The 23,279-nt window shown below is 45.4% G+C and overlaps 2 protein-coding genes across 2 annotated transcripts in view; one reads left to right on the top strand and one right to left on the bottom strand.

Moving 5' to 3' along the window:
- Window positions 1-4,349, bottom strand: part of ADSS2 (adenylosuccinate synthase 2) — a 61,265-nt gene extending 56,916 nt beyond the window's left edge. The window contains 1 exon segment of the mRNA XM_050950400.1: window positions 3,448-4,349. Within this exon segment, the coding sequence (XP_050806357.1) occupies window positions 3,448-4,236 (789 nt within the window). The 5' untranslated portion in view covers window positions 4,237-4,349.
- The window catches only part of CATSPERE (catsper channel auxiliary subunit epsilon), a 108,228-nt gene continuing 88,226 nt past the window's right edge, over window positions 3,278-23,279 (top strand). Inside the window, exons 1-2 of the mRNA XM_050950383.1 lie at window positions 3,278-3,424; window positions 19,927-20,000. Of these exons, the coding sequence (XP_050806340.1) occupies window positions 3,278-3,424; window positions 19,927-20,000 (221 nt within the window). The remainder of the gene's footprint in view (window positions 3,425-19,926; window positions 20,001-23,279) is intronic.

The following is a 23,279-nucleotide window of genomic DNA, read 5'->3' as shown; positions in this document are numbered from 1 at the left end:
ATCTCGCTACAAAATACAGTGTACCACCAAGTTGCGGGGTATTTCTTGGTGCATGTGCAGATGATGATGTGGCTTATATATATAAGTTATGATATATCTAGGTTTAAAGAACTGACCTACTTCAACAATTTTTGATAAGGGGTGCGAGAACATATTTTGAGAACCAAAGGGGTGCAGGCTGCAGTAAAGGTTAAGAACCACTGCTCTAGACAATGGTTTATAAACAGTTTAATGTTTTATGCAACATATCATGTGTAGAAAAGAGGCATGTTCTCCCTCAGAGGTTGACAGCAAGGGAGGGTCACATGCCCCCTAGTGGGAGGAACCAGGAAAGCCACACCCACCATGTTGGAAGCAGATGGGCAGGACAGGAACAGGAAGTATATAAGATGGGTTCTACAGCTCACTTAGGGAAAAAACACTGTAAGAGGCAGATGCTTCTATTAGACCTAGAGCCTGCTGAAGTCTTCTGCTGTCCTGAGGACTTGTCTGAACTACCTGCTGATGCTGAGGAGTGACTGGGATTACTGCTTGCAGTGTACCCAGGGGAGATGGAGAACCACCCAGAGATCCAAGTGCACCCTGAGGGTAGTGGCCCAGGTACAGCTGACTACACTCTGGCTGGATTGCTGCCTGAGTCTGGTTCAGCGTGCTGCAGCTGGATCCCTGCTGACCCAGTGGAAGACCACTCTGCCACTTTTAGGACTCTGGGCTGGTGTACGATGGAGTCAGGTGGACTTGTGGCATGGCAGCCTCCCCATCTTTGGCCAGGAGGCCTCTGAGAGTCTACCGTCTGGTGAGCTAGGATCCTAGACTGTTGGGTGCTTGTCCTGGCCTCAGTCCCACCTATATTGTGTTTGATGCTTGCCCCAGTATGAAGCTCTAGACTGTTGGTACCTCACCCTGCTTGTGGGCCAGGGTCCCTGGATTATTCAATGCTCTGCCCTACCTTAGGTTTGGGGTCCTAGACTGTGCTTGGTACCCTGCCCTGTCTGAGGGCCTGGGTTCCCAGACTATATCTGGGTCTCCCATGCCTGGGATAGGGCTTTAGACTGTTTGGTGCTGTGCCTGCCCGAAGGCTTGTGTCCCTGGACCGCTCACTGCTCTACCCTGACAGAGGGATTGAGCCCTGAGACTGTTACCTTCCCTTATTTTACACTGTTATTCCAGGAGTGTGGCCTCCCTCCAAGACTGATAGTGAGGGAAGGCCACACATGCCTAGACCAGAGGTCTCTAAAGTGGGGTGCGTGCACCCCGGGAGGTGCACAAGAGGATCCTTTGCAGGGCACAGCAGGAGGAGCGCTGCCGGAGTTGCGCTGCTTTGGCAGTTCGGGACGGGAGTCCAAGCAGCTGCTTTTTTTTGGGGGGGGGGGGGCCTAGGGTAGCAAAAATGGGAGACCTGGTGCAGCTGGGGATGTGTGCTCAATTTTTTTTTTACTGGTAGCGGTGCATGATCAAAAAAGTTTGGAGGCCAACGGCCTAGACTATGGCTTATACCAGCCTACACTGTGTTAGAAAAGGGCCTGCCATACCCAAGTTAGAGGTGGTTAACAGCTATGCTAAGTTTATAGCCCTGTGTAGAAGAAGCCTAAAATAAATGGTAGTAAAAGCTTAATTCCTAATGTGGATAGGGTATAAAGGTGGCCACTGAAACAGACTGAATAGGTGACAAATGTAAATTTACTGTAGGATAAAAGTATCTTACTTTATTTAATGGAATTGGCTTTAAAAGAATGTCATACCTTCACCTTCCTGGGGGTTGCCAAAACCATTTTTTACATTCCTATTGATTTTGCTAACAGATAGTAAGCGGAAAAATAAGACTGAAAGATAACTTCCTCTTCTTTCCCACCCCTAACCTGTCCATTGCCAGCTCACTGGAACGAATACACAAACTTCTAAGAGAAAGAATAAAAGACACCCTAAGGATAACTTGTACTACAAGTTTTGAAATTCTAATGAACTTTTTATCACATATGCTTTGTGTGGACAATAGGAACAGGTTGATCAGTTTTCACCATGGTTCTCAGCAATTAGGACAATGTTGCAGAGTTTGCAATATCAAAAGATATTTTCATTTACCGAAATAAGTTTGAGAACATTACTATTCAAACACTGTATGTCTTATAAAACAGGCAAAGACTGAACTTTGGCCCTAACCTACTTAACCTTGAAAGTTTTGGGGTTTTTTTTAAGTTAAAAAAAAATCACTTTTAGGTTGTCTAAAATTTTGTAGGCAGAACTGCTATAACTCAAAGATTAAGAAAAAATTCTGAGCTTCTTTCCAGTTTTAGTTGGGGCAGTTAACTGCATGCAACGTGCTGTCAATCTTACTCTTTCCCCTTCCACTACCAGTTTTCCTTTTGCTTGTACAGCAGGAAAATGGGAGGAAATACAGTTAGACAAAGTATCATCCTGTAATGGCAATATCATGGAAACTGTCAACTTCCAAGGGCATCTGTAATTGATTTACAGAATGAACCTATTTCAAGTTGACTGTTAGCTGACAACAGAGAAAATACATACTAACCCACACATTGTATGGCTCCTAATTTTCAATACCTGGTCTAGGAACAAACAGAGTAGAACCTGTTCACCTCCAGGGAGGTATGATGAGAATTCTAGATTTTCATTGCATTGCAATTAACCAATTATAATTCCACTCAGTGAAGTTGCTCTTGGAAACATTCCAAACTTTTCATCTTCAAGCATCTTATATTTAAAAAAAAAGGCAAAGAGTTACACTGTGAAAACAGATTCCAAGCCTGTTCCTCTCTCCCTGACACTCTGCACGTCAACCTTGTGCTACTAAGAAGGCACCTTCTTCCTCCTCCCTCTCAGCAAGAAGTGCACAAAGAAAGAATTAGCCACTGCAATTTGTAAAGTCTCTCTCGTCCAGAGATGATCCTGGACTGGCCAGCAGGGGTGTGCTGCCTCAGACTCCCGCCCAGCAAATGAGGAAGCAGCAGTGATGGATGAAGCGAGGGCTGTGCTGCGGCACCCCGAGCGCACACAGCGGGGCCCGCAGCACCCAGGAGCTGCCCGCCCGCTCCCTAGTTTGGGAGGGACCGTCACTTCCCTGAATTTAGGCTGGAGGCGTCGCCGGTGCTCGGACTAGCATGTGCGCCGCTTCCGGTGCCCGAGGAAAGCCGGGGGCCCGCGCTAACAATAGGGCAAAGGCGGGCAGCCCGGCGCTGGGGAAGTACAAGGGCCGGCGGGAGAGCTGGCAGCCGGAGGGGACGCACGAAGCAGGGCGCGGGCCGCCAAGGAGAGCGGGATGCTGGAGAGCGGGCCCCGGGGGCAGGACCGAGTGCGGGGCAGCCCCAGCCCCTCTCGGCGGCGGCGAGGGGGACCCGGGCTCAAGGTGACATCTTGGGCAGCAAGAGGAGGCGGCGCCGCGCCAGGCCGCCCTTCCGCCCCCCAGGTGAGCCCGGCGCCGTTCCTCACCTGGCACCTGCAGACGATGTCCGCGTCCTGCGCCAGCAGATCCACCAGCTTGCCCTTGCCCTCGTCGCCCCACTGGGCCCCCAGCACCACGGTCACCTTGTTGCCGGACGGCCGCGCGGCGCACTCGCCGTTGGGGACGGGGGGAGCGGAGGCGCCATTCTCAGACATGGTTGCCGCCGCCGGAGGCTCCTTTCCTGCTCCCCGGGCAGGGCACACATGAGGCAGCACAGGGGCGCGCTCAACACCGCCTCCCTTGGCCCCGCCTCCTCCACGCCGGGAACTACCGCAGCTGCTGCCACCGCATCCTGTGGCGGTCCCTCACTGCCCGGCCTCAAGCCCCGCCCACTTATCTGCATAGACGGAAACCTCTCTCAACCGCTCCCTCACGGCAGGAACTACATTTCCCGACATGCAGCGCGACCGTTCCCCGCAGGGCGCCGCACGGAGCTTGCGCGATGCTTGATGGGGCGAGTAGTCCCTTTGGGCCGCACCTGTGAGAGCGGCGGAACAAGCCTTGTTGGTGCCTGGGGCTGACCCAGAAGGAGGGACCCTGTGTGCTAGAGGGGGCGCGGCTACTGCTCCCTCCTCTCCCGGCCAGAGGCGCGGCGGGGGGGCGGGAGGCTCCAGGCGTTTTCTGTTGAGCCTTGCCGCGGGTCCTGTGTCACGTGATCGTATGTGCGGCAGTTTATTGGGGCCGTTTTTACGCGGGCTCATGGCGCGAGCTTGGGAGCTGCTATGGGGCGCTCGAGGCCTGGCGCTGCTGTTGTGTCTGGGTGGATGCTGCAGCATATGGAGGTGGGAGGCAGGAAAATGGATGGGAACAGCATGAGATGTTAGACCGGAGGGGGTCGCACCTCTCAGGGTCCCCAGCTCATCGTCGTGTCCCCACCCCCCCAATCTGAGTGGGAGAGGAGCTGTGGGGTGACGGCTGCCAACACTCTCTGACCCATGGCAAGCAGCTGACAGGCTAGGGTGACCAGACAGCAAATGTGAAAAATCAGGAGGGGTGAGGCGTAGTAGGAGCCTATAAAAGAAAGAGACCCAAAAATCGGGACTGTCCCTGTAAAATTGGGACATATAGTCACCCTGTGACAGGCATAGTGTAGCACTCTACTCCTCTACACTATGAGTTAGGGGTGTGATTTCCTCTGCTCACATACACATGCACTTGCTGTCATCAAGCTTGCTGATGATCTGCAAAGAGGTGTCTGATCACATGGTTTTGTCTTCTTGTCCGTTGCTTCTAGAGGTCTCTGGACTCTGTCTTGCAAAGATTCTTAGGGTCTATAAAAGTCACTGGAAATAGGAAAGTCTAGTTGCCTCTACTAAGGATCATGAATAAGAATACAATTCTGTCTTGGATTCTGGGACTTTGCAGGATGTCCATGACTTCTGGGGCAGGGCTGGAGCAGCTCTCAGTCCCAGGGCAGCTGGAACAACTGACTGGTAGCTCGCCACAGAGCAGCAGCCGCTGCAACAGCTGGTGATCAGCCTCAAGGCTACCAGAGCAGTGGTCCCCAGAACAGCTGGCCAGCAGCCAGTCCCAGGGCTACCAGAATACCTGACAGTCGGCCTGCTGCCAGAGCAGTGGTCCCCAGCCCACAGAAATAGTGGCCAGGGCTGGGTCAGCCTCTCTGAGGCTGGAACAGCAGTGGTCAGCCCCTGTCGCAGGAGCAGCAGTGGGGCTGGAGCAGCTGTAAGCCCCAGCAGCGTTCTGTGTCCCTTCCCCTCCCCCCAAGTATTTTTAGTAAAAGTTAGGGACAAGTCATGGGCTTCTGTGAACTTTTGTTTATTGCTCACGACATGTTCCTGACCCTTACTAAAAATACCTGAGGCAGAATCTTAACCTTAACTGAGGATATATATATATAAAGGAAATTGAAATGAATAGCCAAAGTAGGAAGCCTGATTATGTTTTCTCGAAAAAGATTAAACACATTTTGCATTAAAGACAGCTGAAAATACAGAAATACTTTCCTTAAATCACCTTTCCATATAAGCAGCTGCTGCAATTGATACAGGGATGCTGTGTGATTGTGAATAACAGGTGAGGTGATCCATGTAATCACAGGAGGGAATGAATCCATAAGACACACTGTTGTCCGCAGTATGAAAAGGTTTTAGGACCCCTCTCCTTATACCTGGTCTACACTACACAGGTTGACACATAAGGTAGCTTACATTAACCTAATTATATTAGTGGCTACACAGCAGCCGGGTCCCACAAATGTATGTGCCTTACCATACTGATACAATAACTCCACCTCCGTGAGAGTCATAGGGCTTATGTTGGTATAGTTAGGCTGGTGCAGTGTCTATACAGACACTGCATTACATAGATCCCCAGTTAGCTCCTTTGCCAATTTCACAGCTGTGAAATTGACAAGAAAGCCTGGCAGCTAGAGCCCACCTGCCCACTGTCACACCCCAAGACCCCCTCCCTCAGGGAGTCCCGTGGGAAGTCAGGTCAGCATTGTATATTGCTAACGCTGTTGCAAGCATTGCAAAGCATTTTGCAGAGGGTCAAAGGTGTGTGAGTGGGGAGTGGAAGTTTCCTTTGCAGGTAGGAGAGGCCGAATGGAGAAGAAAAAGAAGAGAGTAAAGAACGGGTTAACTCAACATTTCAGCTAGCTCAGTTGGAAGATAAGACGCTGGCCCCAGCTGCCCAAGGACACTGCTCACAGCCAAGATTTGGCTGACAGTCAAGAAAGATGGGGGCTTGAATTTGCCTGAGCAACCATGAGAAAGAAAAATCCAACTGTATAGATCTGCAAGACAGCAAAGCCAGCAAAGAAGAAAACAAAGTCCAGGGCTGTGGAGATTGAAAACGCAAATGAGATGACAAGCGGAGGGGCCAAGCCTTGCATCCCAGAAGCCGAGATGTTTTGGGAAGGCTAAAGAAACCACGGAAAGCTGGTTTGGACTGGCACAGAGGGCACCAGGAGCAGAGGTCCCTGAACGAAGCATCCCTCCCTCCCCCGAGGAGCTAGGACTTAAAACCCTCCTGAGAGCTGGAGCAATTTGGAGAGCAACAGCAGACCTGGATGGCCTGAGCCCAGGACAGCACTCTCATCCATCCTTCCCCTCCCCCCTTCTTCTGACATTACACCCAGGCCTGGGAAGTCTTGGGTAGTGCGTGTGTGAGTATGAAAGTGGGTTAGGGCTTGGGGCGCTAACGCTTTCTTTCACCGAGTGACGTTGCAGTGTTCCCAGCACTCTCTGCTGTTATTTTTTTATTAATAAAGCTTTAAAATTTAGATGCTTGATGTGTTCCATCATCTCCTCCCCAAAAGATCCTGTGGCTTCACCCTGATCACCTGATGCCTCAGGCAGATTGGTAATAGAAAGCTGTCACACCACCCCTCCCCTGGAGAGCTGGGTGGCTGAACCCCACTCCTGGCTGGGATCAGGGCAAGAATGGACCCCGCTCCTGGCTGGGAGCTGCAGGCAGCTAAACTCCACTCCGAACTGGGGAGAGAAACCCAGCGGCTGGGCCCTGCTCTTGGCTGAGAGCTGGGGCCAGAAGCCCAGGCCCTCAGCTCTCACCACTCCCCAACTCGGCCCCCAGCTGGAAGCTGGGGCAACAAGCCCAGGCGGCTGGACCCCACTCCCAGCTGGGAATAGGGAGATGAGAAACCCCAGGTGGCTTTCCCGCTCCTGGCTGGGAACATTGGCTGTCTTGTCAGTTTCACAACTCCATTTTGGAGTAAAATTGAGAAGTCTGCCTGGCTCCTGGCAGGGTGGGGCTGAGAAGCTGGGGTAGCTGGACCCCACTCCCTGGGGCAAGCAGCCTGGGGCAGCTTCCCCCTCCATCCACTCCCGGTGGGGAAAGGGGAGGCAAGAAGCCCCAGGCAGCTTCCCTCCACTCCCTGAGGGGAACAAGGTGGGGAGGCAGGGTGCAGCCCACGGGAGCCTATGGGGCAGCTCAGCTCCTGGCAGGGAACTGCCAGCGGAGCTGAGACACCTGGTTCTCAGCTCCCCACAGTCCCTCTTCAGTCAGTGAAAGCGCGCTTGATGAGGACGTGCACCATCAACCCAAGGAGTACAGTGTGGACATGCACCATCTCAGTAATTACCTAATATATGTCAACCCAAGTTTTTAGTGTAAACATACCCTAATTAAGCCATGATTGCTCTCTCCTGGAGGCTGCCCTGTTCTGCTGTAGGTGCCAACTTTTCATGTTAAATTTAAAGCTGAAATTCTAATGGTTATTCACGATTTTATGGCACTTTTAACAAAGTAGAGCTGTCATCCCTGATTAGATGTTATCATAACCTAGTCCCAGATTTGGACCTTAGCGTCCAAAATATGGGAGTTAGCATGAAAACCTCCAAGCTTAGTTACCAGCTTGGACCTGGTAAAGCTGCCACCACCCAAAAAATTAGAGTGTTTTGGAGCACTCTGGTCCCCCCAAAAAGGGACCCCAAGACCCAAATCCCTTGAGTCTCACAACAAAGGGAAATAAACCTTTTCCCTTCCCCCCTCCAGGTGTCCCTGGAGAGATACACAGAAGCAAACTCCATGAATCTAAACAGAGGGAGTCCACCCTCTCTATTTCCAGTCCTGGAAAACAGAAATACTTCCCTCCTCACCCAGAGGGAATGCAAAGTCAGGCTAGTAAATCTAACACACACAGATTTCCCCCTGACTTCTTCCTCCCACCAATTCCCTGGTGCTGCAGACTTAATTCCCGGGAGTTCCCCACTAAAGAAAAAACTCCAACAGGTCTTAAAAGAAAGCTTTATATAAAAAGAAAGAAAAATACATAAAAATGGTCTCTCCGTATTAAGGTGACAAATACAGGGTCATTTGCTTAAAAGAATATTGAATAAACAGCCTTATTCAAAAAAGAATACAATTCAAAGCACTCCAGCAACTATAGACATGTAAATACAAAACAACAAACCAACTTTGTACTCACAACTTGGAAACAGAAGATTAGAAAGCAGGAAATAGAAAAATCCTTGTCATAGCTGAGAGAGAGTCAGGCAGAAGACCCAGAACAAAGGACTCACACACAAACTTCCCTCCACCCAGAGTTGAAAAAATCCTGTTTCCTGATTGGGCCTCTGGTCAAGTGCTTCAGGTTACTTTTTTTTTTCAGGTGAAAGAGACATTAACCCTTAGCTATCTGTTTATAACACGCCCCCCAAATTGCAGACAGTGGGGAAGCTCACTGGCGGCGATTTCCTTCTAGAACTTTAAAATAAACAGATTAATACAACACATGCACCTTTACATATACCACTAAGTATATAACTAACAGACTTGTATATTTTAAGAACACTTTTTAACTACTAGATTCTGGGAAACTCTCACGGGAGAGTGCATCAGCTACTTTGTTAGAAGCTTCTGAGATGTGCTGAATTTCAAAATCAAAATCTTGGAGAGCTAAACTCCAACGAAGAAGTTTCTTGTTGTTCGCCTTGGCAGTATGAAGCCACTTTAGCGCAGCATGGTCAGTTTGTAGCTGGAACCGCTGTCCCCAAACATATGGGCGTAGCTTTTCCAGGGCGTACACAATGGCGTAGCATTCCTTTTCACTGACTGACCAGTGACTTTCCCTCTCAGACAGTTTCTTGCTGAGAAACACGACAGGATGGAAGTTGTGATCCGTTGCTTCCTGCATGAGTACTGCTCCTATAGCACGCTCAGATGCATCCGTGGTTACTAGGAATGCCTTGTCAAAATCCGGGGCCCTGAGCACAGGGTCAGACATGAGCGTTGCCTTAAGTTGGGTAAAGGCCTTTTGACACTCATCCGTCCAGTTAACTGCATTTGGCTGGGTCTTTTTGGTCAGGTCGGTCAGTGGGGCAGCGATTTGGCTGTAGTGTGGTACAAATCGCCTGTAGTACCCGGCCAAGCCTAAGAAGGATTGGACCTGTTTCTTTGACCTTGGGACAGGCCACTTTTGGATAGCATCCACCTTGGCCTGTAGGGGGTTTATGGTTCCTCGACTCACCTGGTGCCTCAGGTAAGTCACTCTGTTTTGGCCTATTTGACACTTTTTGGCCTTAACAGTTAGTTGGGCCTGCCTGATGCACTCAAAGACCTTTTCCAGGTGTAGTAGGTGTTCGGGCCAGGAGTCCGAAAAAATGGCCACATCATCGAGGTAGGCAACTGCATATTCTCCCAGTCCTGCTAGTAGACCATCTACCAGCCTCTGGAAGGTGGCGGGTGCATTTTGAAGGCCGAAAGGAAGGACATTAAATTCATACACCCCCGCATGGGTGACGACTGCTGACCTCTCCTTGGCAGGTTCATCTAGCGGTACTTGCCAGTACCCCTTGGTTAAGTCTATTGTAGAGATGAACTGGGCACGTCCCAACTTCTCCAATAGCTCATCGGTGCGTGGCATTGGATAGTTGTCCGGATGAGTTACCGCATTTAGCTTTCGGTAGTCCACACAAAAGCGTATTTCCCCATCTGGTTTGGGTACCAGAACTACTGGAGATGCCCATGCACTGGTAGATGAGCGGATTATACCCATCTGTAGCATATTCTGGATCTCCCGTTCTATAGCAGCTTGGGCATGAGGAGACACCAGGTAGGGTGGGGTTCTAATGGGGTGAGCATTACCTGTGTCAATGGAGTGGTATGCCCGTTCAGTCCGTCCTGGGGTGGCTGAGAACAATGGGGTGTAGCTAGTGCACAGCTCCTTGATTTGTCGCTGCTGCAGACGTTCCAGGGTGGTTGGGAGGTTCACCTCTTCCACGCCACCGTCTTTTTTCCCTTCGTAGTAGACACCATCAGGCCACTCAGCATCATCTCCCTGGACTGTAAACTGACAAACCTGTAAGTCTCTGGAATAGAAAGGCTTGAGAGAATTAACATGGTATACTCTGGGCTTTAGTGAGGAATTGGGAAATGCTATGAGGTAGTTCACAGTTCCCAGGCGCTCTTGGACCGTGAATGGCCCTTCCCATGATGCTTCCATCTTATGGGCCTGTTGCGCCTTTAAGACCATAACCTGGTCTCCTACCTTGAAGGAACGTTCTCTGGCATGTCTGTCATACCAGGCCTTTTGCTCTTCCTGAGCATCCTTTAGGTTTTCTTTAGCAAGGGCTAAAGAGTGTCAGAGGGTGCTTTGTAGGTTGCTTACAAAGTCCAGAATGTTAATTCCTGGAGAAGGCGTAAACCCCTCCCATTGCTGCTTCACCAACTGTAATGGCCCCTTAACCTCGTGACCATACACAAGTTCAAACGGTGAAAACCCTAAACTGGGTTGTGGTACAGCCCTGTAGGCAAACAACTGCTGCAACACTAGGTCCCAATTATTGGAGTATTCGTTGACGAATTTACGTATCATGGCCCCCAAAGTTCCATTAAACCTTTCCACCAGGCCATTGGTTTGATGGTGGTACGGGGTGGCAACCAAGTGGTTCACCCCATGAGTTTCCCACAGTTTTTCCATGGTCCCTGCCAGGAAATTAGATCCTGAATTTGTAAGGATGTCGGAGGGCCAACCTACCCTGGCAAAAATGTCTGTTAGGACCAGGCACACAGTGTTAGCCCTGGTGTTGCCTAGAGCTACAGCTTCCGGCCATCGGGTAGCAAAGTCCACGAAAGTCAGTACGTACTGCTTTACTCTGGGTGTCTTTTTTGGGAAAGGACCCAGAATGTCCACAGCTACTCGCTGAAATGGGACCTCAATTATGGGGAGTGGCTGGAGAGGGGCCTTGACCTGGTCTTGGGGTTTTCCCACTCTTTGGCATACCTCACAAGACCGGACATACTTGGCAACGTCCTTGCCCATCCCCTCCCAGTGGAAGGACTTCCCCAACTGGTCCTTGGTTCTGTTCACCCCAGCATGGTCACTGGGATGATCATGGGCTAAGCTTAAGAGCTTCCCCCGGTACTTAGTTGGAACCACCAACTGTTTTTGCGGCTGCCATTCTTCCCGGTGTCCACCAGAAAGAATTTCCTTGTATAAAAGTCCTTGGTCTATAACAAACCGGGATCGATTAGAAGAGCTGAGAGGCGGTGGGGTGCTCTGTGCCGCCGCCCACGCTTTCTGAAGGCTGTCATCTGCTTCCTGCTCAGTCTGGAAATGTTCCCTTGAGGTTGGCGTCACCAGTTTTTCCTCAGACTGTGGACTTGGGCTTGGTCCCTCTGGAAGCGATGTAGGTGATGGGGTTGTTTCCGTTGCTGGTGAACCGCTCTCCGCTGGTGCACCTGAGGGTATTTCAGGCTCGGGCTGAGCCTTTTGGGTATGGCTGTATGTTGCTTCTGCCAGTTCTGGCTCGCTGGTGCCCTCTGGCGTTGAGTTAGAAGATGTGGTTGCAATTGCTGGTGCTGGTTGCTGTTCCAGTTCCGGACCTGGGACTGGAGGTGCTGTGGCTGTTTCAGTGGCAGGCATGGAATCCGGGTCCACTACCTCTGTCTGGGTCTCTGGTAACACAGACGGGGCGTCTGTGGACGGCTCAGGAACAGGAATGGGTCTGGAAGCTTGCCTGGTTTGGCTACGTGTAACCATTCCCACTCGCTTGGCCCGCTTCACCTGGTTGGCCAAGTCTTCCCCCAGTAGCATGGGGATAGGATAATTGTCATAGACTGCAAAAGTCCACATTCCTGACCAGCCTTCGTACTGGACAGGCACTTCAGATGTAGGCAAGTCTACAGCTTGTGACATGAAGGGGTAAATTGTCACTTGGGCCTTTGGGTTGATGAATTTGGGGTCAACGAAGGATTGGTGGATAGCTGACACTTGTGCCCCCGTGTCTCTCCACGCAGTAACCTTCTTTCCGCCCACTCTCAAATTTTCCCTCCGCTCCAAGGGTATTTGAGAGGCATCCGGGCCTGGGGATCTTTTGGGTGATGGTGGTGTAATGAACTGCACTCGGATGGCGTTCTTTGGACAGTTGGCCTTGATATGTCCCAGTTCATTACACTTAAAGCATCTTCCATCTGATGGGTCACTGGGTCGAGGTGAGTTACTGGAGACTGGTGAGGTGGAAGAATAGGGCGTCTGTGGCTTTACTTGGGTTGTATGTGGGGTCTTTGGCTCTCCTCGGTTGTAGGGTTTATGGTCGGTCTGCCCCCTGGGGTATTCGTTCCCCTTGACCGTAGCTTTCTTGCTTTCTGCCACTTCCATCCATCTGGCTCCAATCTTCCCCGCCTCAGCGAGATTTTTGGGTTTTCCATCTTGTATGTACCGTGTGATGTCCTCAGGAACACCATCCAAGAACTGCTCCATTTGTATGAGGAGGTGCAGTTCTTCCAAGGTTTTAACATTGTGTCCTGATATCCAGGCCTCATAATTTTTCCCAACGTAGTAGACGTGTTTGGGAAATGACACATCTGGTTTCCACTTTTGGGTTCTGAAACGCCGACGGGCATGATCCGGGGTTATCCCCATTCTGTATCTGGCCTTGGTTTGAAAAAGTTTATAGTCGTTCATTTTCTCCTTAGGCATTTCAGCCGCCACCTCTGCTAAAGGTCCACTGAGCTATGGCCTCAATTCTACCATGTACTGGTCTTCAGGGATGCGGTACCCAAGACAGGCTCTTTCAAAATTTTCCAAGAAGGCCTCGGTGTCATCACCTGCCTTGTAGGTGGGAAATTTGCTGTGCTGTGGAACAATCATTGGCGCAGGGTTGTTAGGGTTGGCTGTGTTTTGCTTAGCCTATTCTAATTCCATGGCCTGTCGGTGGGCTTCCCTCTGGAGTTCCAGCTGTTTTTGGTGGTCTTTGGCTGCTTGCTCTCTTTTGTAGGCTGCCTCTCTTTCTCTTTCTCTCAGCTCCATCTCTTGTAGTCTTTTTTCCAGTTCTCGCCTGTGTTCAGCTTCTTTGATTTGTTCTTCGGCCTCCATTTTTGTCTTGGTAGGCATGGTTCCTGTTTTCTTGTGTTGGGGTGCCCTCCGGTATTTATCTTCTGAACTGCAGGCTCTGTTGCCTCCTGGAGTCTGCCTAGCAACAGTGCCTTTTTCCCTTTCTTCCTTTAGCTAGTCTTTTAAATGTAAAGTAAACCAGAAAAACCACTTCATTTGCATGTGTATAGTGCTGGTAATGACTCTCAATGGGAGTGCTATTGTCACAAAAGACCCTTAATAGCTCCTTAATGGTTTATTGCTTAATATGCAAGCCACAACTGCCAGAGAGAGCAGAAAAAAAAATTCTCTCTGGTTCCTTTTAAACCAAACTGTTTCTCTCTGCTTAAAAGCCCCTAGCCGAGAAAAGAAAAATATAATATTCCTACTGGCTTCTGGTTTCTATCTATCTTTCCCACCACTGCACACCATATCATAACCTAGTCCCAGATTTGGACCTTAGCGTCCAAAATATGGGGGTTAGCATGAAAACCTCCAAGCTTAGTTACCAGCTTGGACCTGGTAAAGCTGCCACCACCCAAAAAACTAGAGTGTTTTGGGGCACTCTGGTCCCCCCAAAAACCTTCCCTGGGGACCCCAAGACCCAAATCTCTTGAGTCTCACAACAAAGGGAAATAAACCTTTTCCCTTCCCCCTTCCAGGTGTTCCTGGAGAGATACACAGAAGCAAACTCCGTGAATCTAAACAGAGGGAGTCCACCCTCTCTATTTCCAGTCCTGGAAAACAGAAGTACTTCCTTCTTCACCCAGAGGGAATGCAAAGTCAGGCTAGTAAATCTAACACACACAGATTTCCCCCTGACTTCTTCCTCCCACCAATTCCCTGGTGCTGCAGACTTAATTCCCGGGAGTTCCCCACTAAAGAAAAAACTCCAACAGGTCTTAAAAGAAAGCTTTATATAAAAAGAAAGAAAAATACATAAAAATGGTCTCTCCGTATTAAGGTGACAAATACAGGGTCATTTGCTTAAAAGAATATTGAATAAACAGCCTTATTCAAAAAGAATAGAATTCAAAGCACTCCAGCAACTATAGACATGTAAATACAAAACAACAAACCAACTTTGTACTCACAACTTGGAAACAGAAGATTAGAAAGCAGGAAATAGAAAAATCCTTGTCATAGCTGAGAGAGAGTCAGGCAGAAGACCCAGAACAAAGGACTCACACACAAACTTCCCTCCACCCAGAGTTGAAAAAATCCTGTTTCCTGATTGGTTCTCTGGTCAGGTGCTTCAGGTTACTTTTTTTTTTCAGGTGAAAGAGACATTAACCCTTAGCTATCCGTTTATGACAGATGTCTTGGCCTAAATCTAATTTGGGTACTTATTGCACTTACATAGACTTCCATTGCAGTTTCAATTGACTACTATATTCTTCACTTCCTGTCCTAAACAGTTGTATAGTGTTGCTATGTGCTGTTAAATAGCTGACACAATACACCTAAGAAGTGGTAACGTACCATTGAAGTGTGAGTAATTCTAGTTTGTCATATACAAATATATTGCCAAATTTGGCCCTCATTTACACCAGTGTAAATCCAGAGTCAGTTTACTGACTTTGAATTTAATGCATGGTTTGTAGACTGTAATCTTATGCTTTCACACAGCTATTCCCTGGCGTCCTGAAATAGCTTTCAGACCTCCAGAATATTGTCATAACATGATATTGGTTTGTGATGTAATTCTAATGCTGCTCTCTAAGGGGGTCATAGAGTCTCACTGCTATACTATTTTTATTTGGAGAAGAAATTAATTTTGACATTCATACCTTAGTGAATTTTCTTTGCAGGTATAAAACTAATGTAGAAAACTATGCTCTCTTCACTACCAGAACCACTGTAAGTGTTGTTTAATAATGATCAAAACAAATCAGTCTTGATTTGTAACACACTGCTTCCAGCTTTTATTTGTGTGTATTAGGGACTGACAATGTTTTGGGTCTGATTTCAAACACCCTTTATTTTGTAATGTCTTAATCTTTCAAAGTAGAGTAGATTTTGCTGTATATAGGAAGATTTTTCTGTAAGTATGTTTCAGGACCAATTCAATCACGCCGACATGTTACTTCACAGATCCATGGAAAGCAGACAAGCCCTCTGCTTAAGCAGACAAACCACTGCTTACACCAAGTTCTGGATCCATGGACCAGGTTTTATTTGCGTAGGCACAGAGTGCTACACCCAGTGATCAAATGAGGTGTAGCAGGCCAGTGAACTGGCTATATCACAAGGGGAAAGGCAGAGATTCTAGGTTCTGACATGATCTTCTATACACACTATTACACATTATTTTTATCAACACCCCCTTCTATTCATCTGCTGTCCCAAATTTTTCCTTCCCTATTGGGTAATATTTATTGCTGTACATCATGTTCTGAATTATACAATAAGTTGCATAACACATTGTTCCCATTTTTAGCAATAATAAAACCATCATAGTACTTGACAGGGATTTAGCTTGTTTTCTCTAGACTCCCCAAAAACTTAATAACAGGATGTTCAGATCTTAATATTGTCAGGAATCTTTGTTCTCACTTTTCCATCTCTAAAAGTTTATACAGAGGTTATAAAAACCACACTTGAGTATAGTAACTCCTCACTTAAAGTTGTCCTGCTTAACGTTGTTTCATTGTTACGTTGCTGATCAATTAGGGAACATACTCATATGAAGTTGTGCAATGCTCCACTCTTGCGTTGTTTGGCTGCCTGCTTTCTCCGCAGCTGGCAACCTCCCTACGCCTTCCCCTCCTCAGCACCTCCCACCTGCCGGCAGACCCCGCTGATCAGCGCCTTCTCCCTCCTCCCCCTGCTTCCTGCCCACGGCAATAAGCTGGCTTGCAGCATTCAGGAGGGATGGGGGAGGAGCAAGGACTCAACACGCAGGCTCCTCCTCCCTCCTGAACGCAGTAATCAGCTGGCTTGTGGCATTAAGAAGGGAGGGGGAGGAGCCAGGACGCAGCGTGCAAAGTAAAGGGGGAGGAGGTGGGGGATGAGAAGAGGCAGGTCAAGGGTGGAGGCTTGGGGGAAGGGATGGAGTGGGCGGGCTGAGAGTTAAGCCCCCCACCCCTGGTGCTTGCAAAGTAGGGGAAGCTGCCCTGGACCCAATCCCCTCTATTTACATTAATTCTTATGGGGAAATTGGATTCGTTTAACATCATTTCACTTAAAGTCACAATTTTCAGGAACATAACTACAACGTTAAGTGAGTAGTTACTATATGCAAGCTTACAAAACCTACACATATATTGTTTATACTTCTACTTATACATTCCTAATCAATTATCCACTAAATAAACATTGAGTCTTTACCAGGTTATGTAGAGTAAGATCACCTAACCAATGCTTTACTCCCTTACATTTTCTCACATGGGTTTAATTAACCATACCATTCAATCATATGGATATGAAATATGCTAAATCTTGACAAAAGTTTAAAAAATACAGTTGCTGATACCCATTGTCTAGAACAAGCACTTTTTGTAGTTTAGAGAAAGCCTGAGTGCAAAACTGTTCAGAGATTTCCATTTGCGTTTGTTCATTTTGTTTTATTATTTATTTTCACTTTTAAGTGAGAGAAACAAGAAAAATATATGTTACATAATAAGTGTAACAGTACTTATGTCTTTCTAACATACAGGAGAGGTGTATGATAAAACTGTTAGTTTAGGTCATATTGTCTTTTCAAATTTAACAAAATTATTGGTGGAAGATGTGTAGCCAAAGTAGTTATATCTATTTCAAATTTTAATTTGGACACACTAAAGCTTTACATGCAGATATACTTTCTTGGGAGATAAGAGGCAACTCTCATATAGGAACAGTTAGTAGATAATCAGTGATTACAAGTGGAGGGAGAGGAGCGTGTTCATTCCATTCCATTTAAATATACTGGAGAGATATTTAGAATGGTCACATCTATAGGCCAAAGTACACCTCTACCTCAATATAACGCGACCCAATATAACACGAATTTGGATATAATGCGATACAGCAATGCTCCGGGGGGGTGGGGCTGCACATTCTGGTGGATCAAAGCAAGTTTGATATAACACAGTTTTACCTATAACGCGGTACATTTTTTCGCTCCCGAGGACAACATTATATCGAGGTAGAGGTGTATGTATTTCTGGCAGTGAGGTAGGGACATCTCAAACCAGCATGATTATATATCTGTTTAAATTAACCAGTAAATGTGTGTCTGATCAGTACATCAATTCAACTTTAACCTGTTTAGGGTTCAATACTGCCCCTGTTGATGCCAATGGAAGTTTTGCTAGTGATTTCAGTGGGAACAGGGTCAGATCCTGTAAGGAATCATAACCCCCACCCTTTATATGTAGCTTTAGTGTCGGCCAACTCGGGCCATCTTCGGCCACTGCCTCTAAAGGTTTGCTGTTGCTGGTGTGGACCCCGCCCTAGGGTTCTGGTCGGAAAATAATGCACAAACAGTACTCTTGTGGAGGATTACCAACAGTAATACAGGCATCTGTAGTCCTGATATATAATTGAATACTTGTAGCTTTCTGCCCTTGTTTAGCCACTGCCTTTAGAATCTTGCTGTCACTGGTGTGGCTCCTGCCGTAGGGTTCAGATTGAAGACCATGTATGATCAAGTACCCTAGTTGTAGGTCCCCAACAGTAATATGAGATCTACGGTTCAAATATAATTAAATACTGGTAAACTTTTGTTTTCATAAAATCTTGTTTAACCAGTGCCTAAGAATTTGCTGTCACTGCCATGGATACTGCAGCGGGACCCTGATTGAAATAATAAGGCAAATCAGTCCCGGCTGCAGATCCCTGACATTGATATATAATATTGTAATAATTATAAATGCTTTTAGCTTCATTGGTTTATAGGCTCATATATCCAGGCCTAACTTGTTTATCAGTAATGTCTGACCCACTGGGTGGAGAGGAAACCAAGTATTAAGAAATATGGGTATGGAACACTGACAAAAGAGGAACTAAGCAGGGCAGGACCAGGGGTCTTTTCCTGCCAGTCTGGCTTTAAGCAAAATATAGCATAATAAGACTGCTTGCTTATAGAAAATTGCCAGGTGGCATTGTCAAGTGACCAGCTTAATCACTGCCAAAATGTGTGACCTATGCAATATGCTAATAGCTTGTGCAATATGTATTCGCAATCAAGAAGTCGTAAGACAATGTAATTGCAAAAGCCCCTAACTGGAAATACCCCAAGCTGAATTTACAGTAAATAACCTGCTGATCTGCAATATTAACTACCAAAAATAAGCAAATAACTTGTGTAATCAATATGACATTTTGTGGTTTTAGCCTTTATAAGCTTGGTGAAAATTGTAAGGGACAGAGCAGTTTTTCCCATTGCATGGGATTTTCTGTCTCTCCCTGTATGCATACTTGTACTCTTGTTTTATCAATAAAGGTGCCTCGACCTGTCTGACCAAAATCGAATAGGTGGTGGTCTTTTCCACAACAGACCCATAATCAGAAAGGAAAGTTAAGGATAAAAGTGGGAATAAAAGAAAAATGCTGTAACACAGTGTTTCTCAAATTGTGGCCTGTAGAGAAATTGCTGGTCATCTACAGAGCTGACTGGTTATATGGTACTAGCTCTTCCTCCTTATTAACTGCTGCTACATTGCATTAAAAGACAGGTGAAACAGATTTAATATTTTTCTAATGTTGCATTTCCATGTTAGTAATTTATGAGTTTTCCACAGCTTGCACCAGTTCAGTATCGCAATGTATGAATAAATGGTGCAGTTCTCAAAATCATTTACAGTCAGCTTTAGTAATTGAATTAGAACCATTTTCTTGGTAAAAAAAAAAAAATCCCACTGTTGCTACCACCAGTGATTGTGAACACACTTGTGGACACACCATTGTATACATCAACAGTTTAAAAAGCAAATGAAGTTGAAAAGGTTAGTAAATCTCTGCACTACTAGGAGGGAAATTCAGATTTTATTAAACTGCCAGTCCTCTAATCTTTTGTTTCTCTGGCACCAGGCATGAGAGTTCAGTGGAGTAAAATTATGCATTAAGGGGAGGGAATGCCTTGTCTGTTGACAACAGTTTCTCTGGCCCATTGCAGAGAACCATCTAAAAAGCTCAAAGGCAGTTTTGAGTGTGCTTTTGTTGTGTGATGATGGCCTTGGCAGTAGTGAACTGTTCCCATGGTGGAAAACAAATCTTTACCGATGTAATGGACTAAAGAACAAAGAGCAAGGTGAAAACTGGTTTACACTCACTGGCCCTGCTTACTGTGGGTGTCACAAAGATTGCATTTTGCAACAAGATTTCCTGCTCTGCTAACAGGGATGTCAGAAACAGTAGTTGTAATTCAAAACCTTATTTGCTACTTTTATAGAAGACATGCCATTTTATTTTTGTAGTGTGCTTTATATAATTCAGTCCATTTTTTTTCCCATTGAAATTATTGACTGCAGTGGGAGAAGATTGCATTTAATACCATAGTAAATACAATTTTAAGTTTGAATTGTCCCTAGGTATTTTTAATATTTAAAGAGTTTAATCATTTTTGTGTAATAATTAAAAACCTGGTCAAAGAACATTATGGTTTTAAAACCACTATACAGTTAGATATAATGCAACGGATTATATATTTGTATGTGCTACCCTAAGTTCTCTACTCTTTGTTTAGATATATTTAGAGTATGAAGGACCTTCATTTGGGGAATGGGACATTTCTCCGTCATGTACTGTTACAAATAAAAGGTAAGGATTGCAAAAGTGAATAATAACGGCACAATGGTAACTCACATTGACTTTATTGGGAGCAGAGTTAGGTCAATTCTGAATACTTTTGAAAATTCCACCCAAAGTCTGAGAAGGCAGTGTCTGAATACACATTCAAGTAAGATGGGCTTCTGTTAAGCCTGGCCATGTGCATTCATTTGGAGATCTGTTGGAAAACAAAATCTTATTTTTATTTCCCTTAAGAATTATGAAGTACAGATCCTTTGTTTCAGAATAGGAGTTGTGGGTTGAGATTTGTGGAGGAGACAGAAGCTGATCCTGAGGTTTCTATACAATTTATATTGTAAGTTAAATATTTATCAATGGAATATAGAATTAGGCATTGACATATACAAAACAAAGTAGTTCTATGTATACTATTTCTCCTAAACTTCCTTGCCTATGTACTGTACATGTGAGGAAACCTTAAGCCAAAAAGATTGATAAATACTTTAATATGTATACCTAAATTAAGAATTGTGCAACATTTTATGTTCTTGAGGTTTTTTGTTTTTTTTTATTAGGTCCAGTGTATTTACATGAACAATGCTATAGAAATAATCTCTTTATATCCCAGAGATGTAAGGAGTCTATCACTGTAGAACATAAGTGCCAAATTGTATTTTTAACTAGAAACATGTCTGATTCCTTACATTTGGAGCAGCTAGGGTCTGCAGGAGGAGGACCCTATTTTAGACATTAGATTGCACAAAGATTTCTAGATACATACTGTTAAGCGAGTGGGACTGAGAAGACACAATCTTTTTTATCTAGGTATTCTTATCTGATAATTTAATAGCCAAGATACGTAATGCATTTGTGAGCTCCAGATTAGACCCAGCTACACTAGGAGTAGGAAACCAAAAATACCATTTTTTAAAAAAAGCATCTCTGCCCCTAAATGACTGTTTAGCCAGAGTATGATACAATCTTTAAAAAGATTTCAAATTAACAGAGGGATGTACTACAGCTCTTATCTGCATAGCTCTGAGATCCAACAAAGTGTAGAGGGAGTACATAAAAGTTACACTAGTGCAGCATTGTGGCTGAAAGTTTTGATAAGCAAAAGTCACGTAAAAAGTCGTGGTTTCCACTGCAGCTTTAATTTGTCTATCTTGCTGTGTGTGTTTATATGTGTTATGTCTTTAAAATTATTGTATTGGTAAGCTTATTTGAATGTACAATCAGATATCACATATTTAAATAAACACATTTGAATGATTGTACATTCGGGCATATACATCTCTGGGTTAATGGTGAATGTATTATTGTTAGATTGCAAATTCAAATCCAGATGCAAAGTGTTACTCCCAAAATCCAGACTTAAGGCACCCTAACAATGGTTTGTCTATTTCAGTAACTCAGTTGTCAGTTGTTTGTTTTGGTAGGTGAAAGGCCCACCATAGAGGAATTGCCAGGGTTTTACTAGGGGTTCCCCTATGACCTTCAGGAAATCCCCCAGAACAGACTCACTTTGTTTACCCTTGGGTAGTCATGGATATAGCCTTCTGCTCAAAGGATTGACACTCAGGCAGTAATCTTTGAAAACAAAAATTTTCTTTATTTAATGTACCAATATTCCCTGAAACAATAAATCTTTTAAAAGAACCAAAGCATATATCAAGAAACATAAACAAATTCTATTAGCACAAGTACGCACATTCAAGTACTCAATGCTGCAATGTGTAACTTTGAAATGGCTCCAAGTGGTTACATTCTACATGCGGTGATCAATCACATGTAGGATGCTGACAGCAATTCTAATTAGAACACTATACTTTTATACATAGTAACATATGTACAACTTTAGTATCTCAAACACACTCATATGTCCTAGCTCCTTATACCATAGTTCTCATGCTTACTTTCTACAGTCTTCTTTTCCCTCTGATCTGTCAAAAGGTCCTTCTGTTCAGTCTCAATTCCAAACTGCTGCTACTGTTCTACTCCGGCTGCCGCTGCTGCCGTGCCTCTGCCACCTCTTTTTTGCTACTGCCGCTGGTGCTTGCTGTGATTTCTTGATCCATAACAATCTAGCCTTCTTCTCTCTTCAGTGATTTTGCTCTCTTCCTGCTTCTTCTGCTGACAACCTCTTCCTTCCACTCACACACATCAATACCGCCACCAAACTTGTCAGCTCTCTGCCTTATATATGCTTTTTGGCCTACTTTGGTTATTTCCTCAATCCTTATTATTAGCATACCTCTCCTCCAATCATGTTTAAGTCCTCTCTGATTGCTCCATTCTTATTAACCAATTACAGATGTTAACCTATCTGTCAATTAAAGCTGGACCTGATTGAAAACCTGCACCTGACATAACCGACCCCTCCCTTTAGGTTTTGGAGTAATCTTTATCTAACCTCAGCCTGCCTGCTTGCTATAGGCCAAATTGCTCCAAGACTGCCATTTTAATCTTTGTGGCTCTGATTACCTGCAACTACCATTTTATTATTCCTGGTCCTAACTGCTTAAAACTGTCTTTATTAATTATTAAATTCTTATAACTATAAACAATTCTTATTTTCTTAATGCATCTATATGCATCTTAATATTAGGATGCACTGTCACACTTCAATTTTTACCTAATTTTAGATATTTAATTTTGATATTTCCTTCACTTCAGCTAGTGGTGGCAGGGCAATGTTCTTAATGCTGTATTCCGTACACAGAACAGAGCAGCTGAAAGATCTCTCATACCACAGTGTGTCTTACACAGGTGTTGAGATATGAAATAGGTAGCCAGCTATTTTAAATATAGTATGTTTTATAAGGGTGTAGCACACTCTGTGGGCTTGTCTACATGTAGTTTTTATACCACTTTAAATATATCAGTTTGAAACTAATATAGTTGAATCAGTACGACCCCATAATGTGGATGCAGTTATATTGGTATAAAGGTGTTTTATATTGTGATGTACAGTTTAGGGTATGTCTACACTACAAACGCTACAATGGTGCAGCAGTAGCTTAGACACTTACTACAGTGATGGAAGGGGTTTTTCCTTCACTGTAGTAAATACACCTCTCCCAGAGGCAGTAGTTAGGTTGACAGAAGAATTCTTCCATCAACCTATTGGTACATGGAGCTTAGTTCGGCTTAGTTATGTTGCAGAGGGCATGACATTTTTCACTGCCCTGAACAAAGTAGCTAGATCAACCTAAATTTTAAGTGTAGACCAGGCTTTAATCTCATAAATGTAAGGGAATAAGCTATACTGGTATAAGTCACCTGTATACTGGCATAACTGGGTTCACA

The sequence above is a fragment of the Gopherus flavomarginatus genome, chromosome 4, assembly GCF_025201925.1.
Source record: "Gopherus flavomarginatus isolate rGopFla2 chromosome 4, rGopFla2.mat.asm, whole genome shotgun sequence".
NCBI lineage: Eukaryota > Metazoa > Chordata > Testudines > Testudinidae > Gopherus > Gopherus flavomarginatus.
The sequence above is the reverse complement of the archived record's forward strand: the minus strand, read 5'-3'. Positions and strand labels throughout refer to the sequence as shown.